The sequence below is a fragment of the Bubalus kerabau genome, chromosome 4 (assembly GCF_029407905.1).
Source record: "Bubalus kerabau isolate K-KA32 ecotype Philippines breed swamp buffalo chromosome 4, PCC_UOA_SB_1v2, whole genome shotgun sequence".
NCBI lineage: Eukaryota > Metazoa > Chordata > Mammalia > Artiodactyla > Bovidae > Bubalus > Bubalus kerabau.
This window is the reverse complement of record NC_073627.1, coordinates 59,612,006-59,636,781: the sequence shown is the minus strand read 5'-3', so window position 1 is coordinate 59,636,781 and position 24,776 is coordinate 59,612,006. Positions and strand designations below refer to the sequence as shown.

The window sequence follows — 24,776 nt, the reverse complement described above, 5'->3', positions numbered from 1 at the left end:
GCTCCAACTCACAACATCAACAACACATTTGGCCCAGGAACTGCTGACAGAAGTACAGTGCAGTGGTGGTTCAAGAAGTTTTGCAAAGAAGACAAGAACTTTGAAGATGAGGAGCATAGTGGCTGGCCATTGAAAGTTAGCAGTGACCAACTGAGAGTCATCGTTGAAGCTGATCCTCTTACAGCTACACAAGAAATTGTCAAAGAACTCAACATTGACCATTCTAAGGTCGTTGTTGAAACAAATCCATTTGAGGCAAATTGGAAAGGTGAAAAGACTCGATAAGTAGGTGCCTCAGTGAGCTGACTGCAAATCAAAAAACTTGTCATTTTGAACTGTCATCTTCCTTTTCTCTGTGCAACTACAATGAACCGTTTTCCAATGGGATTGTGACGTGTAACAAAAAGTGAATAGTATACAACAGCCGGCAGTGACCAGCTCAGTGGACGGACCGAGAAGCTCTAAAGCACTTTCCAAAACCAGACTTGCACCAAACAAAGGTCAGGGCCACAGTTTGTTGGTCTGCTGCCTGTCTGATCCACTACAGCTTTCTGAATTCCCATAAAACCATTACATCTGAGATGTAAGGTCAGCAAATTGACGAAATGCACCAAAAACTGCAAGGCCTGCAGCAGCTTTGATCTATAGAAAGGGCCCAATTCTGCACAACACTAGCCAACCACGAATTTCACAACCAACACGTCAAAAGTTGAACGAATTGGACTATAAAATTTTGCCTCATCTACCATATTCACCTGACGTCTCACCAACTGATCACCACTTCTTCAAGCATCTGAATGTTTTGCAGGCAAAACGTTTCCACAACCAGCAGGATGCAGAAAATGCTTTCCAAGAGTTTATTGAATCCCACAGCATGAATTTTTAAACTACAGAAATAAACAAACTTGTTTCTCATTGGCAAAATGGGTTGATTGTAATGGTTCCTGTTTTGATTAATAAAATATGTGTTTGAGCCTAGTTATAATGATTTGAAATTCACAGTCCAAAATCGCAATTAGTTTTGTACCAACCTAACATCATTTTCATAAAAGAGAAACAGCATATTACTACATTAACTAACACTCTTTTCCTGCTTTGTTGGAGGATGACATTTTTCCACATTAATTAGTTTTCCAGCATGCTATAGTGAAAAAAGCTTGCGTTTGAAGCCAGGTAGAACTGGATTCAAATTCTGCTTTACAGCTATTTAGCATTGTGGTCATAGACAAGTCACATAGTTTCTCCATTAACTGATTTTTTTTTTTTAATGTAAAATGGGTGCTTATTGCCCATCTTCTGGTGCTCCTCAGAGGGTAAAATGCTCTAGTAGCATGCCTGGCTGTATTGATGTTGCATGATGACTCCTCCATGTCCCCAGCACCCAGTGTATAACACTGGCAGAGCACTCAGCACCCTCCTGATGTCTGTTCATTTGATTATCTCTAGGGATAGACTCTTTGCTTTTTTTTTTTTTTACCTCCAGCACTTAAGACAATGTCAGGTACATTAGGTGAATGAAATAATTTAAAAACCGAAATTCTGTTTTAATACTTTAAAGTGGTAAAAAGTCTAAGTGACGCTATGTGGAATCTATTATAGAATTTAACAATGACACATCCATTATGCTGATGCTGGGAGGGATTGGGGGCAGGAGGAGATGGGTACGACAGAGGATGAGATGGCTGGATGGCATCACTGACTCAATGGACGTGAGTCTGAGTGAACTCCGGGAGTTGGTGATGGACAGGGAGGCCTGGCGTGCTACGATTCATGGGGTCGCAGAGAGTTGGACACGACTGAGCAACTGAACTGAACTGAACTGATGATATTCCATGATCCAGGGACCCAGTGCCCTGTTAAGATAAATCACTACCAGATCTTACTTGCTTTGGTAACACTGAAGAGGGCTCAGTTTTTTACATCTCCCTTAATCCTCCTGGCAACCCTTTGAGTCCTTACCTTAATATGAAGCGATGCCAGGAAGTTAGGTAACTTTCTAAGACTGTATGGCTACCATATAGCAGTATTGCCATTTGAACTCAGCTTTTTTTTTTTTTTTTTAACTTAAATCTAATGTATTTTCCATGGTATTAACTAAGATAAATACATTTGAAATACTTAGCACAGTGTGTGACGCATGATACCAAATGGTAGTTGCTACTATTATTGTAATACCAAAACTTCATCACTGAAGGGTTGGGAATCTTCTCCAAACATGTATTAATAAAGCAGTCTCCAATGTGTTTAAAGAAACTTACTTTTAGAATTGAACTCTCTAATACAGCTGCCTTAGTCTTGTGGACTGATGTAACAGCTTTTGACTCTGGGTCGTTACTCTGTCAAGGCCTAGGATTTTAAGCTCTTCCCTCAAGTTCCCCCCACTTCCTCCGTCCATGGGATACTGAGTAAACTTCCTGCTTCCTGGCCATTGGACTCTTGCTGCAGACAGCAGTGTTGCTTGGGGGCTTCCCTTTCCTGCCGCTGTTGATGCGCATGCTCCCAGTTTCCGTTGCTTGCTACCACAGGGGCTGTGAAAGTTGAAGCAGATTTTTAACACCCAGGCCAGTGATACAACTCTGTGTTAGGATCCCAGAAGGTAGTTGGTGCTTTTTTCAGAGTCTGTTTAATTTATTGATGAAAGAATCTAGGGTTTCTTTCACCTAAATAGTTGGAGAAGAGATTTTAATTCTCTGCCTCAGTTTCTCTCTGCTTAGAACTATGGTCCTGAGCCCTCAGCCTCTGTGGGATTCTATAAGATAGGTTGATCTACAGCTCTAGCTGTTTTTGAGGTCAGAATTTTGCCATGAATCAGATATGGTGTGCTGAGTTAGTGGTTGCCCTTGGGCTTCGTAGAGGTGTAGCATGCCTGGGCTTCTTAGAGGTGTAAATGCCACCTCTGTTTACCCCAGTACACCCTACAGATATTACCATTTTCTTTATGTGTGCTCAAACTTAAAAGTGTTACAAAGCCTTTCCCTAGCTTTCTGCTTCTTCAGTCCTCTTTTTACCAATTATCATCCTACTGTCTATTTTTTGTCTTCCAGAAATTTATTGAAATTCTTCATCTCATGGCTTTTCTTTCATTTTTTTCTTTAACATTATGAGTTTATACAGTTTGTAATCCTTTACTCTTGTATTAGTGGGCGCTTAGAGGGAAAGAAGACACATGCCAAAGTCACGCTGACGTTCTTAACTGAAAATCAGATTTTTTAAAAAATTTAACTTTACTAAGGTATTATTGATTTATAACAGATCGCACATATTTCTACTGAGACAGTTTGGTACATTGTGACATGTGTATTAAAACCATCACTACTACCTACTGTACCTATGAAGAAACCGACACTTGGAGGAGCCTAGAAGCTCAGATTGGAACCCAGGCTTGTCTGATGTCAAGTTCCATGCTGTGGGCTCTGAAGTCTGAGTTCTATCTGGGAAAACAACAACTGACTATTTCTCATTTGCATAGGGAAAGAACGCAATCTCTGAATCTAGCTGCTGCTGCTAAGTCACGTCAGTTGTGTCAGACTCTGTGCGACCCTATGGACAGCAGCCCATCAGGCTCCTCTGTCCACGGGATTCTCTAGGCAAGAATACTGGAGTGGGTTGCCATTTCCTTCTCCACTGAATGTAACTACTCATTTCTTTAATAAGAGGGTTGTGCTAAATGATCCTGACGTCTTTTTCAACTTCAAGTTTTTGTACTTCATGTGTGTTTCCTATGCAGAAGTGGTAAATCTCTGTTCAAATACAGTTTTTTCAATTAAATGAAACTGTACTATTCTCTGTAATTTTCAAGTGGAGTTATATAAGACATTAAGAATAGTATTTTTTTTCTTTTTATAGGAAAGCATTTAAGAAGCTCTTGGAGTAATATGAGTCAGAGTAATGTCTGCAGGAAGTCCCTCAAGATAGTTAGGTGAGACAATATGAATTTTTTCAGACTGTATTGTATAATTATTTTGCAGACAATCTGACTATAAAATTCCTAGCTTTGTGCTCATAAGAGACGTTCTGCTCAGTCTTTTATTATTATGTGGTTTTTAAGCTTAGTAATGGTGGAAGCTACAATAGTTACCTAATACTTAAAAACTGTGTTCTTCACTTCTGCTAGAAAATACAGATTTTTATATAATGATATAGATATAGTCCTATAACTCCATCTAGCTATCTATCTATAGAACTGTCTCTACAGTTCTCAGATATTATCAGCAATGACTAAAATGCCATAGCCTAAAATATATAAAATACATCTGTCATCTATACACAGACACATATTGTTTACATGCCAAGTATATATGTTTTTTTGCAAAGCTGAAATCAAATTTGACTGTTCTAAGATATGACAATTTATTTTCTACTTCTCCAATCTTAGGAAAAAGAAGACTTTATAGACTCTTCATCAAGATCTTCATTTACGCAGCTGTTAAATCCAAGGCTACAGTTGTGGTGAAACCATGAATAAAAATACATCTTCTGTAGTATCATCCAGTCTACTTGAAAAGTAATTTCTAAATTAAATTTAATATGTTCTGAAGTAGCATAGTTTAAAATATGTAGAATATTAATGAATGTTGGGGGAAAGTTTCATACAGCTAACTACCTCGGTGTAAGATAGTGATAATAAAAGGCTGATGAGTAATTACCTTTCATTGTAAATCAAGGTATAGGGTAAATCCTGCATTCTCTTTAGAATTATTTATAGAGCTGGATTTTTAAACATTTGATCTGATTTTTTAAATATCCAAAATATTTTATAATTCCAGTATAACTATAACATAATGTAAAATTAACGTTTGCTGAGTAACAAGCTCTAATACCTTAAAACAAGCAAGCATTTATTCTTTGTCATGATTCTGTGGACAGTTCTGGTCTGCACCGGATCCTGTAGGATGGCCTCACTGATGTGTTCTGGGGCCTTGTTTAGAAGGTTGGATGACTGAGGTCTCTTTCAGCCTGGTCTCCCCTCCTCCAGGCAGTGAAGTCAGGCTTTCTCAGATGGTGCAGAGTGGTTCCCAGCAGCAGGCATGAGTGGTTTTCAAATGTCTGTTTTCCTCACATTTGCTTATGCACCATTGACTGAAGCAATATAGGTAACAAGTCCGAATTCAAGGTCTAGAGTTGCAGACTTTACTTTTTAATGGAAGGAACAGTAAAGCCACATTCTTGGGGGCATCCAGACAGAGATGGGAAGAATTGGTGGCCATTCTGCAAACATGTGACACACATATAACAAAGTGTATTCAGAGAAGGCCTTCTTTCAGTCTTACCCTTCTTTCTGTGCTCTCCTTCTCCTATAAATAGCCATCTTTTTTCTTAATTCCTTTTCACTGTTTCTTTTTGAATGAGCAAATATATATCCGTGTAAATATATATGCACGTCATATATATGTGTGTATATAATTGTATTTTTTCTCAAAATGATTGTTTATTCTATATAAAGTTCTACTGGACATTAGACATTCTTCTACTCTTGCTTACGTAGTAAACGAGTATACACCAGTGTTGACTCAAGTTTTAAGGTCTTTCCTAGAGAATGGTGTCAGGTCAGAGTATCTTTCTCTGATGCCTCCTCCTGGGAGCACTGGGAAGCTTCAGTCTCCTAGGGACATAAGCCAGGCCCAGCTGTGTGGTGGATGAAGAATTCTGTCCACAGTGCTCCATGCACTGGTACTGAACAGCTTTGCTCTGTGACAGCACAGAGTTTTATTCAACTTCTTAAGGCAAAATAAAGCTAATGAGAAAGAAGTATATTACTAAGGCAAGATGTCCCCAAACACCCAATATCCCAGGCTCCACTTGCCAGTGCATTCTTAACAAAAAGGTAGCATATTATATATAGTGGCATTTTTTGTTGTTTTTTTAGAAATGATTTTATTTATTTATTTATTTGTGGCTGTGCTGGGTCCTCACTGCTTGGGCTTTTCTCTAGCTGCAGAGAACTGGGGCTACTCTCTAGTTGCGGTGCGCGGGCTTCTCACTATGGCGGGCTTCTCTGGAGCACAGGCTGGATGGTTGTGGTGCACAAGCTTAGTTGCTCTGTAGCTTGTAGGATCCTCCTGGACCAGGGATTGAACGTGTGTCTCCTGCATTGGCAGATGGATTCTTTGCCACTGAGTCACCAGGAAAGTGAAAGTGAAAGTCCCTCTGTCCTGTCTGACTCTTTGCTACCCCATGGACTATACAGTCCATGGAATTCTCCAGGCCAGAATACTGGAGTGGATAGCCTTGCCCTTCTTCAGGGAGTCTTTCCAACCCAGGGACCGAACCCAGGTCTCCTGCAATGCAGGTGGATTCTTTACCAGCTGAGCCACAAGGGAAGACTAAGAATACTGGAGTGGGTAGCCTTGCCCTTCTTCAGGGGGTCTTCCCAACCCGGGAATCAAACCAGAGTCTCCTGCATTGCAGGTGGATTCTTTACCAACTGAGCCATCAGGGAAGCCCTGAGTCACCAGGGAAGTCCTGTGTATATGATGTTTTGACCAGACCTTTTGTAAACTAAAGTTATGTCCTGATGGTCACTTCATATCAGTTTATAAAGTTCTTCCTTGTACCTTGTTGTAACTGTTAGTATTCTGTTCTTAATATATCAATATCATAGTTTATTTATCCAGTACTTTATTGATGGATATTTGAATTATTTGCAATTTTTGGTGATTACAGATTATGCCAAATAATTAACCTAGTATACAAGTCATTTTATATTGGTCACCAAATTATCTTTGGAAAGGTTCCTAAAAATGAGATTGTTGTATTAGAGGGTAAATTGTTGTTGTTGTTTAGTTGCTAAGTTGTGTCCGACACCTTTGCCACCTCATGGATGCTGGGTTTTCTCTCTATGGGATTTCCCAGACAAGCATTCTGGAGTGAGTTGCCATTTCCTTCTCCAGGGGATCTTCCTGACCCAGGGATCAAACCCATGTCTCCTGCACTACCAGGTGGATTCTTTACTACTGAGCCACCAGGAAAGCCCAGAGGGTAAATTCAGTTCAGTTCAGTCGCTCAGTCATGTCCGACTCTTTGCGACCCCATGAATCGCAGCACACCAGGCCTCCCTGTCCATCGCCAACTTCCGGAGTTCACCCAGACTCACATCCATCAAGTCAGTGATGCCATCCAGCCATCTGTCATCCCCTTCTCCTCCTGCCCCCAATCCCTCCCAGCATCAGAGTCTTTTCCAATGAGTCAACTCTTCACATGAGGTGGCCAAAGTACTGGAGTTTCAGCTTTAGCATCATTCCTTCCAAAGAAATCCCAGGGCTGATCTCCTTCAGAATGGACTGGTTGGATCTCTTTGCAGTCCAAGGGACTCTCAAGAGTCTTCTCCAACACCACAGTTCAAAAGCATCAATTCTCTGGCGCTCAGCCTTTTTCACAGTCCAACTCTCACATCCATACATGACCACTGGAAAAACCATAGCCTTGACTAGACGGACCTTTGTTGGCAAAGTAATGCCTCTGCTTTTGAATATGCTATCTAGGTTGGTCATAACTTTCCTTCCAAGAAGTAAGCGTCTTTTAATTTCATGGCTGCAGTCACCATCTTCAGTGATTTTGGAGCCCAGAAAAATAAAATCTGACGCTGTTTCCACTGTTTTCCCATCTATTTCCCATGAAGTGATGGGACCGGATGCCACGATCTTCATTTTCTGAATGTTGAACTTTAAGCCAACTTTTTCACTCTCCACTTTCACTTTCATCAAGAGGCTTTTGAGTTCCTCTTCACTTTCTGCCATAAGAGTGGTGTCATCTGCATATCTGAGGTTGTTGATATTTCTCCCAGCAATCTTGATTCCAGCTTGTGTTTCTTCCAGTCCAGCAAAATTAGAAATTACTAAATCCCCATTTCAGAGGTTGTACCATTTTTTATTACCACCAACAATGTGCAAGAGCACCTCTTTCCTAAAGCCTTGTCATATATTGTCAAAGTTCTAAATTTACATTGATCTGATTAGGTAAAAAGCAGTATTTCTGCCTGGATTTAGCTTGTAGATTCTCTTACTATGATTAAACTTGAGCAGCAGAACTATTTTTAATTGAAAAAAAATTAAGTAATGTAAATTCTTAAAAAGGAGAGACTTTAAAAAAAAAATTATTTAGTTATTTGTTTGGCTGTGTTGAGTTTTGGTTGCATCATGTGGGATTTAGTTCCCTGACCAGGGATCAAACCCACGCCCCCTTAATGGGAACACAGAGTCTTGACCACTGGACCACCAAGGAAGTCCCACAATGAGGGAATTTTAAAGTAAGGTCCTAGCAAGTAAATACACTGCTGTGTTAATCATAGATACTCTGTGCTGGGGTTAGAAAAGTAGAAATACTTTACTGAAATAGTAATGTGTGCTGGAGATCGTGTGTACCCCCATTGAGAGGAATTCACATTTAGACAGTTTAAGAGGTAGACGCTTACTCCTTGGAAGGAAAGTTATGACCAACCTAGATAGCATATTCAAAAGCAGAGACATTACTTTGCCAACAAAGGTCTGTCTAGTCAAGGCTATGGTTTTTCCAGTGGTCATGTATGGATGTGAGAGTTGGACTGTGAAGAAGGCTGAGCGCCAGAGAATTGATGCTTTTGAACTGTGGTGTTGGAGAAGACTCTTGAGAATCTCTTGGACTGCAAGGAGATCCAAACAGTCCATTCTGAAGGAGATCAGCCCTGGGATCTCTTTGGAAGGAATGATGCTAAAGCTGAAACTCCGGTACTTTGGCCACCTCATGTGAAGAGTTGACTCATTGGAAAAGACTCTGATGCTGGGAGGGATTGGGGGCAGGAGGAGAAGGGGACGACAGAGGATGAGATGGCTAGATGGCATCACTGACTTGATGGACGTGAGTCTGGGTGAACTCCAGGAGTTGGTGATGGACAGGGAGACCTGGTGTGCTGCGATTCATGGGGTTGCAAAGAGTCGGACACGACTGAGCGACTGAACTGAACTGAATGAGACCTTTGTTCCCTTTCTTCTTCATCTCCCCCGCTTCTAGGCTTCATCTCTTTATTTCCTTGCAGCCTAATCTCCCATCAAGAAAGATTTTGAAATCTGACAACAGAACATTTTCTGCCTTTTTTCCTAGCTGACTATTACCCTAGTAACCACATAGGCCTTCTTACCCTAGAGTTGAATTCAGTGTAATACAACCATAATGGATATGCTCTAAGTGCTATATAAAGATCAAAATACTCAAAAATAGGGAGTTTTGATTTTTAAAGTTTTAATTTCTTTCACTATCCTTTTTTTATGATTTAACTTTTAAATACAAGTCCTCATAAAGATATAGCTAGAATTTCTATGGCAGAAGTTAAATATAAAAAAAATTTTACAGCTGTAACCTTATGTAAAATATGAACTAACTCTTTTTAACAGTGGTTTCTGTGATGGCACATTTGAAGACAGCTAGAAGTCCTGTATTCAACAATGGCTTTAATATACCCGTGAAGCATCGAGGTTGAAGTGGTCTTAAATCTTAGACCTTACTTAGACCATACTTTGGCTCTGGAGTGAGATTGACCAGGCTCACATTGCTGTTCTGCAGCTTTGTAACTTTAGGCCACCAAGTCAACCTACCCAGATTTGAGTTTTTTAGAAAAATGAGGGTAATAATATTAGGGATTTTATAAATATTAAATGAATTGAATAGCATAATGTGTGAATATTGCTTAGCGTAATACCCACTACACCATAAGTAAGCCCTGAGCTTCATTTCATACTTTACTCAAGTTCTTTTGGACCAGTAAAAGTCTGTTCTGACGACTATTCAGAAACACAACTTAGGGTGGAGGGAGGGTGTACATTGCAGAATTCTTTTTAACAGTTCCTTCCTTCCTAATAGCATCACTTTTATGTGCAGCAGAAATCACAGCTGGAGCATGTGCTTTGTACCAGGAAAATACTCTTAAAGGATAAATTGAGTGTTTTGGGGTTTTTTTGAGATTCAAATGAAGGTTATATTTATTTTGCTTTAAATGGCCACAAGCGTGTCTTTTAAAATTCACTTACCCGATTCATTCAAGTGTTTCGTTTTGGAATCCTAAAATGTAGTAGAAAGTCAGTTAAAAGCAAGTCTCTGCAGTTACCTTTAATAAATCTTTAAGTTTGTTTAAATAATATGTTTAAAGTATTCTTCTACTGCAAAGAAATAAGCATTATTGCTGTAATTTCTCTTATTGTTTAGTTGTTTTACAGAAAAATTAGAATTAGTGCTAAGAAAATCCATTTGATTGCCTTTGTATGATCATACTTTTAATAATGTCATTGCTAGTATGTACTGAGTATTTTGAATTATCTAGGTCTAAGAATTTAACAAATATTTTAAAGAAAAAATAGGTACCCATCTCTGGGCAGGGTCTCCCTGGTGGACCACCATCTCTAGACTAATTTATGCATGCTAATTTACTTTATCTTAGGGATCCTGCCTTTCAGATGATTACAGTTACCAAGAAAACAGGCCTTGGTCTGAAGATCCTAGGAGGAATTAACCGGAATGAAGGTCCATTGGTATACATTCAGGAAATCATTCCTGGAGGAGACTGTTATAAGGTAAAAATGAAGATAGAATAACCCTTCACCTAAAAGACAAAACCACTAGTGATGAGGTTTGTTTCATCATCAGTAAATTTTTATGTTAACTGAATATCCACTATGACCATTTCTCAGTGAAAGACACAGAGAGAGTGGAAGTAGACCTTTACACTCAAGGAGCTTTAACCTAACAAATGCATAAGAAATAAAAATGAATTAAATATGAAAAAGCAGATTTTAAGCTCTAACTAAAGTTTATATATTTTTAATTATATGCTGTTCAACTTTTATCCTAAGTCTGTCTGAGAGAAATCATATCTGAAGACATGTTCTCTATTCACTGCTCTGAGTTTGGGTTAAGTTAGATCAGTTAAACTGTGTTCATTTGGCCTCTCTTAAATGCAAAACAAAACTAAGCAAATAAAATCTATTGATTTGTGAATTTGCAGTAATTCTTGATAAGTTTGTGGTCACTTACTAGTTGTCTGTATGAGAAATTAGATTTAGAATTAAGGCTAGAAATTACTTTTTTAGGAATGAGAAAGCCTTACTCTTCTCATCACTGTAAGAAATATGTAAATCATGAATTCTTTGCTCTTGTTGCTAGGAAGCTCAGATTCATATTTGAAGCATTTAGGTAACAAATTGGTTACTATATTTTCATGCTCATTTCTCTTGAATTTCATGTTATTTCTGTTTTGCTAACGTGATTCTATATTTCTTTTGTTGAAAATTTCCTCCAATCCTTTTTGGAGAGATGTAGTATATAAAGAATTTAATAAAATATTCTATTAATATCAAGCTATTTAGCATGAGAAAGGATCCTCTTACAAAGTTTGTTTATATTGTTCTTATTCTAGTTGTTTTTGTTGAATAAATAGTCCTACCGTTAGCCCCAGTCCTATCTCGAACACTGTTTAGCAAACAGTTTGTTTATTCAAGTGGATTTTTTCCAAGTTAGGAAAAAAAAAATCAATTTAACCAAAACTTTGAAAGCAATAGATTTAAATTTTCTCAGGCTTGTGGAGATAATACGGTGTCTTCCTAATATACTTACCGAGCTGTAAGTGTTATACAATAAGTATAGGATATTGTCTCTGGAGTAGGCAATTGCAACCCACTCTAGTATTCTTGCCTGGAGAATCCCATGGACAGAGGAGCCTGGCAGGCTACAGTCCATGGGGTCGCAAAGCGTCAATCAGACAGGACTGAGCAACTGAGCATACAAACATACAATAGGATATTATAATGATATAATTTTGAGCTACTGAATTTAATTTATTAACTAAATAAGAACATATTTAAATGCTAAATTTAAACAAATTCAAACAAACAAAAGACAAAATTTTTCTTTTAAGAATTGAGATATATTACTTTAGTTTTAAAGCTAAAGGATGTGTGTATTCGGTATGGCTAAGCTATTTCTTAGACTATACTTGAAGTAATGAAATAGATTATGGTACCTACCAAGTGATAAGAATTTACTTTTAAAACAAACATCAATTTGTGCTTTTATTTTCCCCCATGAAAAATATTTGTACATAAAGTAATAGTAGTGACTAGGTGCTGAGTGACTCATCTCCTGTCAGCAATCACTGAATAAGAAATTATACCTGTAACATACATTTTCTCTTGCTGATTTTCTGAGAATTCCGTTGTTTGAAAGGGTATTAGAAAGCAAAACCATGTAATAAAGTATATTCTGTATTTACCACTAGAGAGCAGCATTGGGTTATTAATGTATTTTTACAGTATTTGGTTGTGTCCAAGAGAAGAAAACTGCCAATATAGAGAAGGGAGTAGACAGAAAAGAGTAAGTGAGTTTTTAATGCTTACAGTTGCTTTTATGTACTTCCTCAAGATGGAGAAATACATACATCTTTTGCTCTGAAAAGACAAATAAATTGAATTTTATATAAAAATATTTTAAATGAATAATAGAATTTACTTTGTTCTAAATACTGTGTTCTTGCCCGAAAAATCCCATGGACAGAGGAGCCTGGTGGGCTACAGTTTGTGGTGTCGCCAAGAGTCGGATATGACTGAGCGACTAAACAACAGGAACAACAAATACTGTGTTAGGCTTGTTAAAACTTCTAATCTGCACAAAATTTCTGCATGTATATTCACAGAATAGGAAACAGGCTCATAGGTTATCCTTATAAGTTGGTACACTGAGCAACCATTAATATTTTTTAAATGCATATGAGTGCTTTCACTTGCTGTTATTTTAACATTATATTGTTTCAGAGCTAATAATATAGCCAATCTCAAGCTTATTCCCCCTCATACACACTTAAAAATATTTTTCCTCTTGGAAGATATGAGATAGAATACTGGTTCAGTAACCGAAATGGTCATGTTTCTTTGAAAAAACATATTCAGAGTTCAAACTTGAAACATCTTGAAATGTTTTTGCTGCTTCAAGTAGGAAAGAAGATTCTTAATTCTCTCAGCTCTAAGAGCTAGAGGTAGCCTATAGGTTGGGAACAACTATACTAGGTACTGAGTTAAGGGAAGGATTAAACATGGGAACTCCAAGGCTCTTTTCTCTCCACCAGGCAATTCCGTTTCAGTTTGGAGTCCTCAGTGTTCAGTCTTAGAAATTTTGGGGGGTGGGACATTCCTTTGACCTTCATACACACATATCCGATTGCCTGATCCACATTTCCACTTGGATCTCTTCAAGGCATCTCACATGCAACTTGTCTGAGGCAGGATTTATGATAGTCACGTCATACCTTCATCTACCCATTTCTCCCCAAATAGACCTTCTGCCAGTGCTGCCAGTTTCTGTGAATGACACCTTCCAGTTGCAAAAAGTCAAAAAAACCAGATCTCATCCTAACTACTTCCTCTCCCTTAACACCCATATCTAATTCATTAGTACTTACTGTTGACTGTTTCTAAACAGTTCTTGAATCCATCAGTCTTCTTGATCTTTACTGCGATCACCTTTGTTTAAGTTATCATCACTTCAATTCAGTCGCTCAATCGCGTCCAACTCTTTGCAACCCCATGAATTGCAGCACGCCGGGCCTCCCTGTCCATCACCAACTCCCGGAGTTCACTCAAACTCATGTCCATCAAGTCGGTGATGCTATCCAGCCATCTCATCCTCTGTCGTCCCCTTCTCCTCCTGCCCCCAATCCCTCCCAGCATCAGAGTCTTTTCCAATGAGTCAACTCTTCACATGAGGTGGCCAAAGTACTGGAGTTTCAGCTTTAGCATCAGTCCTTCCGAAGAACACCAGGACTGATCTCCTTTAGAATGGACTGGTTGGATCTCCTCGCAGTCCAAGGTACTCTCAAGAGTCTTCTCCAACACCACAGTTCAATAGCATCAATTCTTTGGTGCTCAGCTTTCTTCACAGTCCAACTCTCACATCCATACATGACCACTGGAAAAACCATAGCCTTGACTAGACGGACCTTTGTTGGCAAAGTAATGTCTCTGCTTTTGAATATGCTGTCTAGGTTGGTTATAACTTTCCTTCCAAGGAGTAAGCGTCTTTTAATTTCATGGCTGCAATCACCATCTGCAGTGTTATCATCAGTTTATATCAAACCTCACAAAGAGCTTTGTCTGCTCTTATGCACCATTCTTATTTCCCTCTCCACCTATCCTGGTGCTGCTGCTGCTGCTAAGTCGCTTCAGTCGTGTCCGAGTCTGTGCGACCCCATAGACAGCAGCCCATCAGGCGTCCACCGTCCCTGGGATTCTCCAGGCAAGAACACCGGAGTGGGTTGCTGCCGGGAGCCGGCGAGAGGCACTCCACTCATGGCAAAGGTCATGAGGAAGGAGGCTCGACACATGCAAAGACGGGATCGAGCCTCAGGAGTCCCCCTAGATATTCTCGAGCATCTACCCCAAAAAAACCAGAGTCTGCCTGCTTTGTTGCTTTGTGCTCTCACCTCTGACTTTACTGGGGTCTGTCCCCCACCACCATCTCGCTCTCTCTGATAAAGAGTTAACTTACAGCTCCAGTTAATAAGTTCCTGGGCATTAGGGATGTTTAAATCCAAACCCCTCAGATAGCTCTCTAACTCGCCTGACAAGTTTACCCAGACTCCTACAGCTATGCATACGATTGTTTACAGTCTCTCAGCCATGAGAGGCACAGGAAGCTTAAGATATTCAAATAGCTTAAAGCCTCTCAGAGAGTTAGACACTGTCAGAATAAGACTAGTAAAAGATTTCATTGATGAGCCAATGCTTGCTACCAAATTTCCACATCCCCTGTATTGTATCCGTGAATGTGTATTAATTAATATAGTTGGTATGTAGAAAAAATAAGTAGTGGCCTTGGTGTTAGCAACTTTAGACCCTTAAGGTAATAAATTCTTTCCTTTGTTGTAAACCCACTACACCTCTGCCCTATAGGAATGCAACTTTATCTAACACCTTCGGAGGATGGCGCCAAAGCTTAAAATAATTACTGTTAGAGAAAATAAGTCTTACGGTTGACAAACCTTTGTCAAGAGTCATAAAATGTTAATAGGCCTTCTGGCCAGAAGAGAATGTAAATCACCTAAACCATTTGTATAAGATAAATTTGCAGGAAAGAAACCCTGGTTTTGATAAGGATCAAAGACTGCTGACTTTGTATGATTTCACATCCCCTATTATCCTCTAAGTGCAACTTAGGGTATAAAAGCCCCTGTTGAAAATAAAGCTACAGGCCTTGCTCACCAAAGCTTGGTCTCCCCATGTCATTCTTTTTCTCAGTTTCTGGCTGAAGTTTCCATCTGGAGCGTGGAGGTCCTCTGCGACCATTTATTTGCCTGGGCTTCTAAGAGCCACTCGAGAAGGTGTCTACAGTGGGGCACCTTCCGCTATTTGAGAGGGCGCCTGCAGCCTCCGTGGTCAGAGCTAACCTGGTGTCAGAAGTTATATTGATTTTCTACGTAAACCAAGCTACTCAGGCTCTTTTCTCCACTGAATTTTCCTACTCTTTATATCTCTAATTAATATTTAAATAGATCACCAACGCTGTCTCTCCTTCGAATACCCTGCATCAGCCAAGGCTGGACCTCGGCAGGTTGCCATTTCCTTCTCCAATGCAGGAAAGTGAAAAGTGAAAGTGAAGTCACTCAGTCGTGTCTGACTCTTAGTGACCCCATGGACTGCAGCCTACCAGGCTCCTCCATCCATGGGATTTTCCAGGCAAGCTCTGCTGCTGCTACTAAGTCACTTCAGTCGTGTCCGACTCTGTACGACCCCATAGACGGCAGCCCACCAGGCTCCCCTGTCCCTGGGATTCTCCAGGCAAGCACACTGGCAAGCCCTACTAATACTTAATTGGCTGCAAGGCTCTGTATAGAGTGACTTTTGCCCCTCACTTCTCTAACTCTCCATTCCTGTGCTTTCAGAGTAGCATTCTTTCAATCCTTGGAAGGGGCCAAGTTCTTTCTCATCTTGTATGCTGCTCCCTCTATCACCCACCACCCCCATTACTTTTAAACATGAACCCAAAGACCACTTCCAAAGAGAGATATTCCCTGTGTTCCCCACCCCCATCCCACTGCCCAAGTCTAGAGCCAGGTTTTTCTTGCCTGCGTGTCTTTCCTTCTTGTCACCTGTCTGCTTGTTTTTTCCCTTCATAATCACCAGTGCCAGCTTGTGGTCGTACATCAATATCTGTGATTGTGTTTACCAACTCTGCCTGAACTACAAATCTGAGAATGTTTCCTAAGTCCACAGATCTTATCTGGTTTTATTTACAATAATATGTTTAGTCCCTAGCATGGTGCCTGACACATATTAATTACTAAATTAATAACCAATGAATGAGTAATTCTTTAGTCATGTTGCTGAGAATTACTGATTTGCCTGTTTACCATTCGACTGCCACCATCTGGTTCCACACCAAAGTGCCTTTTCTTCCTAGCTCTTTGTGTCTAATTCTGAACAATACTCTTTTTCTTCTTTCTCTGCTAATACTGTAAGGAGAGCAGGTAGGAATCAGACATTTTTCTTCAAACCAGATTTATTTTACTTACCTGATTCTAGGGTACACACACACACGTACAGTCAGCCCTCCATATCCTTAGGTTCCAAAGCTATGGGCTCAACCAACCTCAAATTGAAAATATTCAAAAAAACAAATTCCAGAAAATTCCAAAAAGCAAACTTGAATTTGCCATAAAGCAATATTTACATAGCATTTGCATTGTATTAGGTATGATAAGTAATCTAGAGATGATTTAAAGTATACAGGGAGGGTGTGCATAGATTTCATGCAACTATTATGGCATTTCATGTAAGCATCTTCAGCATCCATGGATTTTGATATCCAACACCGAGAAATGACTGTATGTGTATGGATACACACCAATATTTATAAACAGATATATAGATAAGTAATTACGTGTGTATGTACATGCACATGTGTGCTTTCTAAGTTGCTTCAGTCCTGTCTGACTCTTTGTGACCCCATGGACTGCAGCCTGCCAGGCTCGTCTGTCCATGAAGACACAGGCATGAATACTGAAATGGGTTGCCATGCCCTGCTCCAGGGGATCTTGCCAATCCAGGGATCAACTTCGCATCTTTTATGTCTCCTGTATTGGCAGGCGCATTCTTTACCACTAGCACCACCTGGGAAGTTCCGTACACATACATAGGGGTTTGTGTGTGTACATATGTTTGTATGTATATATTTTCTCTCTAGCATCTCTGAAATTGAAATGGGTCTTACAGTAAATGTCATGGTGTAACTGGCAGCACATTTTTTTTTCAGCGTTACATAAAATAATGGCATATTTCATAATCAGTATTATAGATCTTAGATGTGATATATTCAGGATTTTTGTTTTTTGGTCCAATCTTACAGATTAAGACAAAGATCATATAAATGGATACTAGTAGTCATTGCTCACAAAGGATTATAGCTGGACATATCTAACTTTGAAAAGAAATCTATTTTCAGGATTTGCTGAGTGTGTCTCTGGAGCTGGGATGAAGGCTTTTTGGATAGGTAGGACAAAGGTCTCTAGATGACAAGGGACAGAGAAACCAGTCCTTTGGTGGGAGCTAAAGCAGTAGCAGCCAAGAGGATTCACATTACAGTGTCACGTACTTTTCTCCTTTGCCACTGTTATTTGTGTTAGAGCCACCTTAATTTCTTCAGTGTTTCCTGGGCCTTTCTCATTTATTGTGGACCTGTTGTATACTTGGCACCATGTTCAGGGAAATAACCATGAAAAGGGCATAGTTCTGGTCAGTTGAAAGAATGTGTGCTGCTAATTTGGGAGTTGCTGAAGTAATATAGTCTAATGGGAAAGAAAAAGATATGCAAACAAATAAGGACAGGATGGAATAAGTACAGTAATATAGATAAGTGAAAGTGCTTTTGGAGCAAAAAGAAGGGGACAGTGAAGTAAGTTCACAGTGAAGTGAAGTTGGAGAAAACCTATAGCAGAGTTAATGTTTGAATTTGGCAGTGAAGTTTAAATGAGAGTTCATCAGACAGAAGTGTCAAGGTGAGTGGTGGCATTCTAGACAAGAATTAATATGTATAAGCACATTAAAGTTTGAAAGACTGTGGCAGGTTTGAAGAACATTTTCTGAGAATAGGATGAAGAATTTATATGCTGAGGAGGGAAAGTGGATATGAGGCTAGAGAAAGTAGGTTGCATCTAGTTTGTTGTTCTAGGTTTGGGAAATTCAGGAGTTTCAGCTTTTCCTGTCAGTGGGCAGTCATCAAGGGTTCTTAATTTGAGGACTGGGAGGATTAAATTTGCTATCACTGAAAATTGCTTTCAACAGATAACGGGATTCTGATTCACTTCTCCGTAACACCTACAATGGATTAGGATTTTATATACGTTATTTAATTATCACGGCAACCTTGTGCAATAGGTACTTATTCCCCACCTTGCAGCTAAGAAAATGAGTCTCATGGAGATTAAATAAATTGCCTGCATTCACATTAATAACTAGTATTGTGAGAGGACACCTCCATTGACACTTCATGAAATTATGGGAAAAGAATCTAAAAGCTCGCAGGAGCAATCTTTGTAGTGAGGAATACTGAGTTAGAGTCAGGCTGTGTGGATAGTTTCTGATGCTGTGGTAGTACATTGTTTGGAAAACTGTGTAATGGTCATTATAATATGAAATGGACAATATTGGCAGTTTTTAACAGAAGTATTCAAGAATACATTATTATTTCAACATCTTTATAAATGTCAACATGAAAGAATTCAGACAGAAGCTGGGTGTGCATAAGTGCTTGGCGCCTTGCCTGTCGTGTTGTGTAGTTGCTCAGTAAGTGCTGAAGCAGAATCTAGACAGTGTGGAAGAGGCCTTGGCAAATCCCTGAAGTCACGATCTTCTCAGACACATTAATTAAGCTGGGGCAGAATTCATGGGCTTTGAATGCCAGACTTTTACAGAAATAGCTTTGTTTTAGTTTGCAGGTTCTGACTTTTAAACCGGTTCAGAAATTCACATGATCAGCTAAGATCTTATTCTTGGAAGCAAAAAAAAAAAAAAAACAAACTGCTGCAAGTACTTTTTAGAAAGAAAAAAATTAATAAACACCAGAAGCCACAGTCAGAGACTTTCTTCCTCTCTTCTCTGACTCTTGTCTTCCTGGAAAATACTACTTCAGTACATTGGTGTACCTTAATATTAATATAAGGTATGTTAAATTGCCTTTTTGAGAGCTTTTTTCTCTGTATGGCCAATACCGTGTGGCCAGAGAAGAGACTGTGGGAGAAGGTAGGTCACCTCAACCCTGTTGCTGACTTCTGTCTTCTGAAGGCCTTTTCTCCATAATGCTGATAGCCAGCTGTGGTTTCTATAAAATACACAGAGAGAGGAACCGTTTCTGGCGTTTTAGAATTTAGTTCTTTGTTCCTTGTGGATGAGATTGTGCACTCCCTGCATCCCCTTCCTTCACCTTCTCTCATTGTTTATGAACATCTTAGCTAGTAATCTGTGGAGCTCAAATTCGAATTCAGATCTATCTGGTTTCCACGCCTTGTTCTCTTTTCTCCTCACCAGTCCGCTGCCTCTGAAGGCTCCTGCCCAAATAACAGACAGAGTGGAGTTACCATCTGGCTTTTAGTCATCATCATGGAATTTTCCCTTTTCAAGGAAGTTTAATAAAAGCCAGGAACTGTTAATACTAAGAGTATAGATTAAAACAAAATAACCATATATATACTGTCCACCACCCCAATTCTAAAAGAACTCTTTTCCCCTTGTCAGAGTCCTTTAAATGCTTTGCTTCAGTGAAGCAGAGCTTCCTTCATTGTTCCCTTTCTTTCTCTAAGTTATTGCCAGGCTTTGGGATATAAATTAATAGTAGTGTAGTCACTAAATTTCATTTATAATCTACCTTTTTAAGCTGATTCTAAGGAAGAATTTTTTGCAGATTCCAAATGGGATAGAGTTGGACTTAACAGACATTTATTTATTTTTAAGCTAGATTTTTAAAAATCACTATTTTACCCTACTTCCAATGCAAATTTTGGAATATAGAACCAAAATAAAATTCATCTGGTTAGAAACATTGTTGAGCTTAAATGTCATGAAGTGAAAGTCACTCAGTCGTGTCCAACTCTTTGCAATCCCAAGGACTGTGCAGTCCTTGGAATTCTCCAGGCCAGAATACTGGAGTGGGTAGCTGTTCCCTTCAGGGGATCTTCCCGACCCAGGAATTGAACTGGGGTTTCCCTCATTGCAGGCGGATTCTTTACCAACTGAGCCACCAGGGAAGCCCTAAATGTCATAAGCGTTTGCTTTATTTTAATGGGATGGAAATTTTCTCTTCTTTTTAGTAATGTAATATTTTACACATACAAAAAATATTGGAGCAAATATCTAACTTATAAAGCATAATAGTGAAATGAACACCTATGAATCCACTTAGACTTCACTGTTTGACTTAAGTAGAAAATATTACTATTAAGTCTTCCTATGTGTTTTCTTCCCACTCCATTACATTTTCCACCCTCCTTTTCAGCATTAAGTGCTCTCCAGAATTTTGTTTATTCTTTGGTAACTTTTACTAGCCTTATCTTTTTGCCTGTGGCAAAAACGTTGTTTTGTTTCTTTGTTTGTTACCATATCACTTTAACCTCGAGGAAGACATCCTCAGACTAATATTTAGCATATTAAATCACAAGTTCTTGTATGTAAGTTTCTAAGTATAGTCTGAATATAGTTGACTTAAATGCATATGCTACTAAAGTCTGTCATCAGACTTGGTTTTATAAAATATTACAAAATCAGCTCCTTCATTTTACTGAACATGTAGGATCCATATGGTAGATACTTTCTCCATGCTGCTTAGCCTCTTCCAGCATTACTATTGTGTTTTAGTTCCCATACATTGAGCAAATGGAAGGAGGGGAAAAAAAAGTCACTTGTGAATATAGCAATTGTGTGTTCTCAAACTTTGCTAGTTGTATTTAATCACGTGCTTATAAAATCCAAATTAGTTTTCAAATAGTATATATTTTAAATCAAATTGACTTCTTGGTTTTATATTTATATTTCAGAATGGTCATAGGGTCATTCACTGAGATTACCATATCTTTTATTACACAGTATTAGAAAGAACATGTTTGTATTTATTTGCCTTCCTGTATACTCGGTGTTCAGTGTAAGAGATAATAATAAATACATTTTAAAAAAATATTGTTACTCAACAGTAGTGAAGTGAAGTCGCTCAGTCATGTCCGACTCTTTGCGACCCCATGGACTGTAGCCTACAACGCTCCTCTGTCCATGGATTTTCCAGGCAAGAGTACTGGAGTGGGTTGCCGTTTCCTTCTCCAACTCATCAGTAAAGTAACCATGAATCACCATTGTTATGTATAATGCAGTTCAAATCAAAGATTAGTTATCCAAGGATATAGCTTAGACGATGAGACTTTTTCAAAGCTATTTCCTTGAACTTGTGGAATTTACTTAAATACCCTCAAGGGTAAAAATGCTTTTTAACTTTATAAACTTTTCCCTAGTTGTAGAAATAATGCTTTCTGTATTTGTACTAATGACTGAGAAGCATCTTAGGAACTGAAAATGAAGAGAGTTCATTTCTCATTTTCCAGTTTGAATTAAAAGACAAATGAAAATGAAGGAAACTTACCTAATGTATACAGTAAATCTTGTAACATTTATGCTTTGTCTTAAACAGTTAGGCTAGGAAACTACCTGTCAAAGCAGGAGATGCAGGAGACGCAGGTTCGGTCCCTGGGTCAGGAAGATCCCCTGGAGGAGGAAATGGCAACCCACTCCAGTATTCTTGAACAGAGGAGCCTGGTGGGCTACAATCCATGGGGTTTCAGGAGTCGGACATGACTGAGCACACACACATATAGTCATTGGCAGAGATAGGTCCTGGAAAAGACAATGCCAGGCAGCCAGTTAGGATTGGTTGTTATTAGTAGGATGTCAATAGAACTCCTTGTATAACCAACTGGTCCTATATCAGTCACAGGAGGGACAGCAGATCCAAAAACGATGATGTTTGACCATGAACAGAAATGTGGGTAGAATCAATATAGTTAAGATCATTGGCTGAATTTTTAAAAATTCTAACTGTGAAGTAACTCTTGATGTTTGATGGGTTGAAAGATACAGGAATGCTCAGAAAGTAAACTGAATGAGTCTTATATTCTGAAATATCCTAGAATTATTTAGCCTACTTTATCACAGACAGACCTGTGTTTGTCTCATACAACTGACCTTTTAAAACAGGTTTCTTTTCCTAGTATACCAGGCTGTGTCTTCATATCTTCAGGAAACCTTAACATGAAAGTTTATTCTAGGAATACACGAACATTTCCATTTTGTTCATGTATATTAGCAAAGTGAAAGTCACTCAGTTGTGTCTGACTCTTGTGACCCCTTGGAATATACAGTCAATGGAATTCTCCAGACCAGACTATTGGAGTGGGTAGACTTTCCCTTCTCTAGAGAATCTTTCCAACCCAGGAATTGAACCCAGCTCTCCCGCATTGCAGGGAGATTCTTTACCAGCTGAGCCACAAGGGAAGCCCAAGATTACTGAAATGGGTAGCCTTTCACTTCTCCAGGGGATCTTCCTGACCCAGAAATCGAACTGGGGTCTCCCGCATTACAGGTGGATTCTTTATGGACTGAGCTATCAGGAAAATGTGTATATTACCAAACCAGACTTCAATGAAAACTTTTTACTGTTGGGACTGTCTAAAATTTTCTTTTTGCTCTTTTCTTTAAGTCATTCTTTACTAATACTGTGCTTTGCTTTAATTGTGTCAAATTAATACACAGAAATCCCTTGCATTCCTATGCACTAACAATGAGAAAACAGAAAGAGAAATTAAGGAAACAATCCCATTCACCATTAAGAAGAAAAGAATAAAATACTTAGGAATAAATTTACCTAAAGAAACAAAAGACCTATTTATAGAAAACTGTAAAACACTGATGAAAGAAATCAAAGTTGACACAAATAGATGGAGAAATATACCATGTTCATGGATTGGAAAAATCAATATAGTGAAAATGAGTATACTTCCCAAAGCAATCTACAGATTCAATGCAATCCCCATCAAGCTACCAATGGTATTTTTCACAGAACTAGAACAAATAATTTCACAATTTGTATGGAAATACATAAAATCTCGAATAGCCAAAGCAATCTTGAGAAAGAAGAATGAAACTGGAGGAATCAACCTGCCTGACTTCAGACTATACTACAAAGCTACAGTCATCAAGACAGTATGGTACTGGCACAAGACAGAAATACAGATCAATGGAACAACATAGAAAGCCCAGAGATAAATCCACGCACCTATGGACACTTTATCTTGAACAAAGAAAGCAAAAATATACAACAGAGAAAAGACAATCTCTTTAACAAGTGGTGTTGGGAAAACTGGTCAGTTCAGTTCAGTTCAGTTCAGTCCCTCAGTCATGTCCGACTCTTTGCGACCCCATGAACCACAGCACACCAGGCCTCCCTGTCTATCACCAATTCCCGGAGTTCATTCAAACTCACGTCCATCAAGTCAGTGATGCCATCCAGCCAGCCATCCTCTGTCGTCCCCTTCCCCTCCTGCTCCCAATCCCTCCCAGCATCAGAGTATTTTCCAATGAGTCAACTCTTCGCATGAGGTGGCCAAAGTACTGGAGTTTCAGCTTTAGCATCATTCCTTCCAAAGAACACCCGGGACTGATCTCCTTCAGAATGGACTGGTTGGATCTCCTTGCAGTCCAAGACTCTCAAGAGTCTTCTCCAACACCACAGTTCAAAAGCATCAATCCTTAAGCGCTCAGCCTTCTTCACAGTCCAACTCTCGCATCCATACATGACTACTGGAAAAACCATGGCCTTGACTAGATGGACCTTTGTTGGCAAAGTAATGTCTTGCTTTTCAATATGCTATCTAGGGAAAACTGGGCATCCACCTGTAAAAGAATGAAACTAGAACACTTTCTAACACCATACACAAAAATAAACTCAAAATGGATTAAAGATGTAAATGTAGCACCAGAAACTATAAAACTCCTAGATGAAAACATAGTCCGAGCACTCTCTGACATAAATCACAGCAAGATCCTCTATGACCCACCTCCCAGAGTAATGAAAATAAAAGCAAAAATGAACAAATGGGACCTCAGTTCAGTTCAGTCTCTCAGTCGTGTCTGACTCTTTGCAACCCCATGAATTGCAGCATGCCAGGCCTCCCTGTCCATCACCAATTCCCGGAGTTCACCCAAATTCATGTCCGAGTCAGCGATGCCATCCAGCCATCTCATCCTCTGTCGTCCCCTTCTCCTCCTGCCCCCAATCCCTCCCAGCCTCAGAGTCTTTTCCAATGAGTCAACTCTTCGCATGAGGTGGCCAAAGTACTGGAGTTTCAGCTTTAGCATCATTCCCTGCAAAGAAATCCCAGGGCTGATCTCCTTCAGAATGACTGGTTGGATCTCCTTGCAGTCCAAGGGGCTCTCAAGAGTCTTCTCCAACACCACAGTTCAAAAGCATCAATTCTTCGGCACTCAGCCTTCTTCACAGTCCAACTCTTACATCCATACATGACTACTGGAAAAACCATAGCTTTGACTAGACAGACCTTTGTTGGCAAAGTATTGTCTCTGCTTTTGAATATGCTGTCTAGGTTGGTCATAACTTTCCTTCCAAGGAGCAAGCATCTTTTAATTTCATGGCTGCAGTCACCATCTGCAGTGATTTTGGAGCCCCAATATATAAAGTCTGACACTGTTTCCACTGTTTCCCCATCTATTTGCTAT

General features: G+C 39.3%; 1 protein-coding gene across 8 annotated transcripts in view; it reads left to right on the top strand.

The window, feature by feature from the left end:
- Positions 1 to 24,776, top strand: part of STXBP4 (syntaxin binding protein 4) — a 234,196-nt gene that overhangs the window by 26,540 nt on the left and 182,880 nt on the right. For 7 of the 8 annotated variants that reach the window (XM_055577592.1, XM_055577586.1, XM_055577590.1 and 4 more), the window contains exons 2-4: positions 3,847 to 3,919; positions 4,376 to 4,504; positions 10,406 to 10,538. In XM_055577592.1, coding sequence (XP_055433567.1) covers positions 4,458 to 4,504; positions 10,406 to 10,538 — 180 coding nt within the window. In that variant the 5' untranslated portion in view covers positions 3,847 to 3,919; positions 4,376 to 4,457. The remainder of the gene's footprint in view (positions 1 to 3,846; positions 3,920 to 4,375; positions 4,505 to 10,405; positions 10,539 to 24,776) is intronic. The other variant, XM_055577587.1, reaches the window with a different exon arrangement.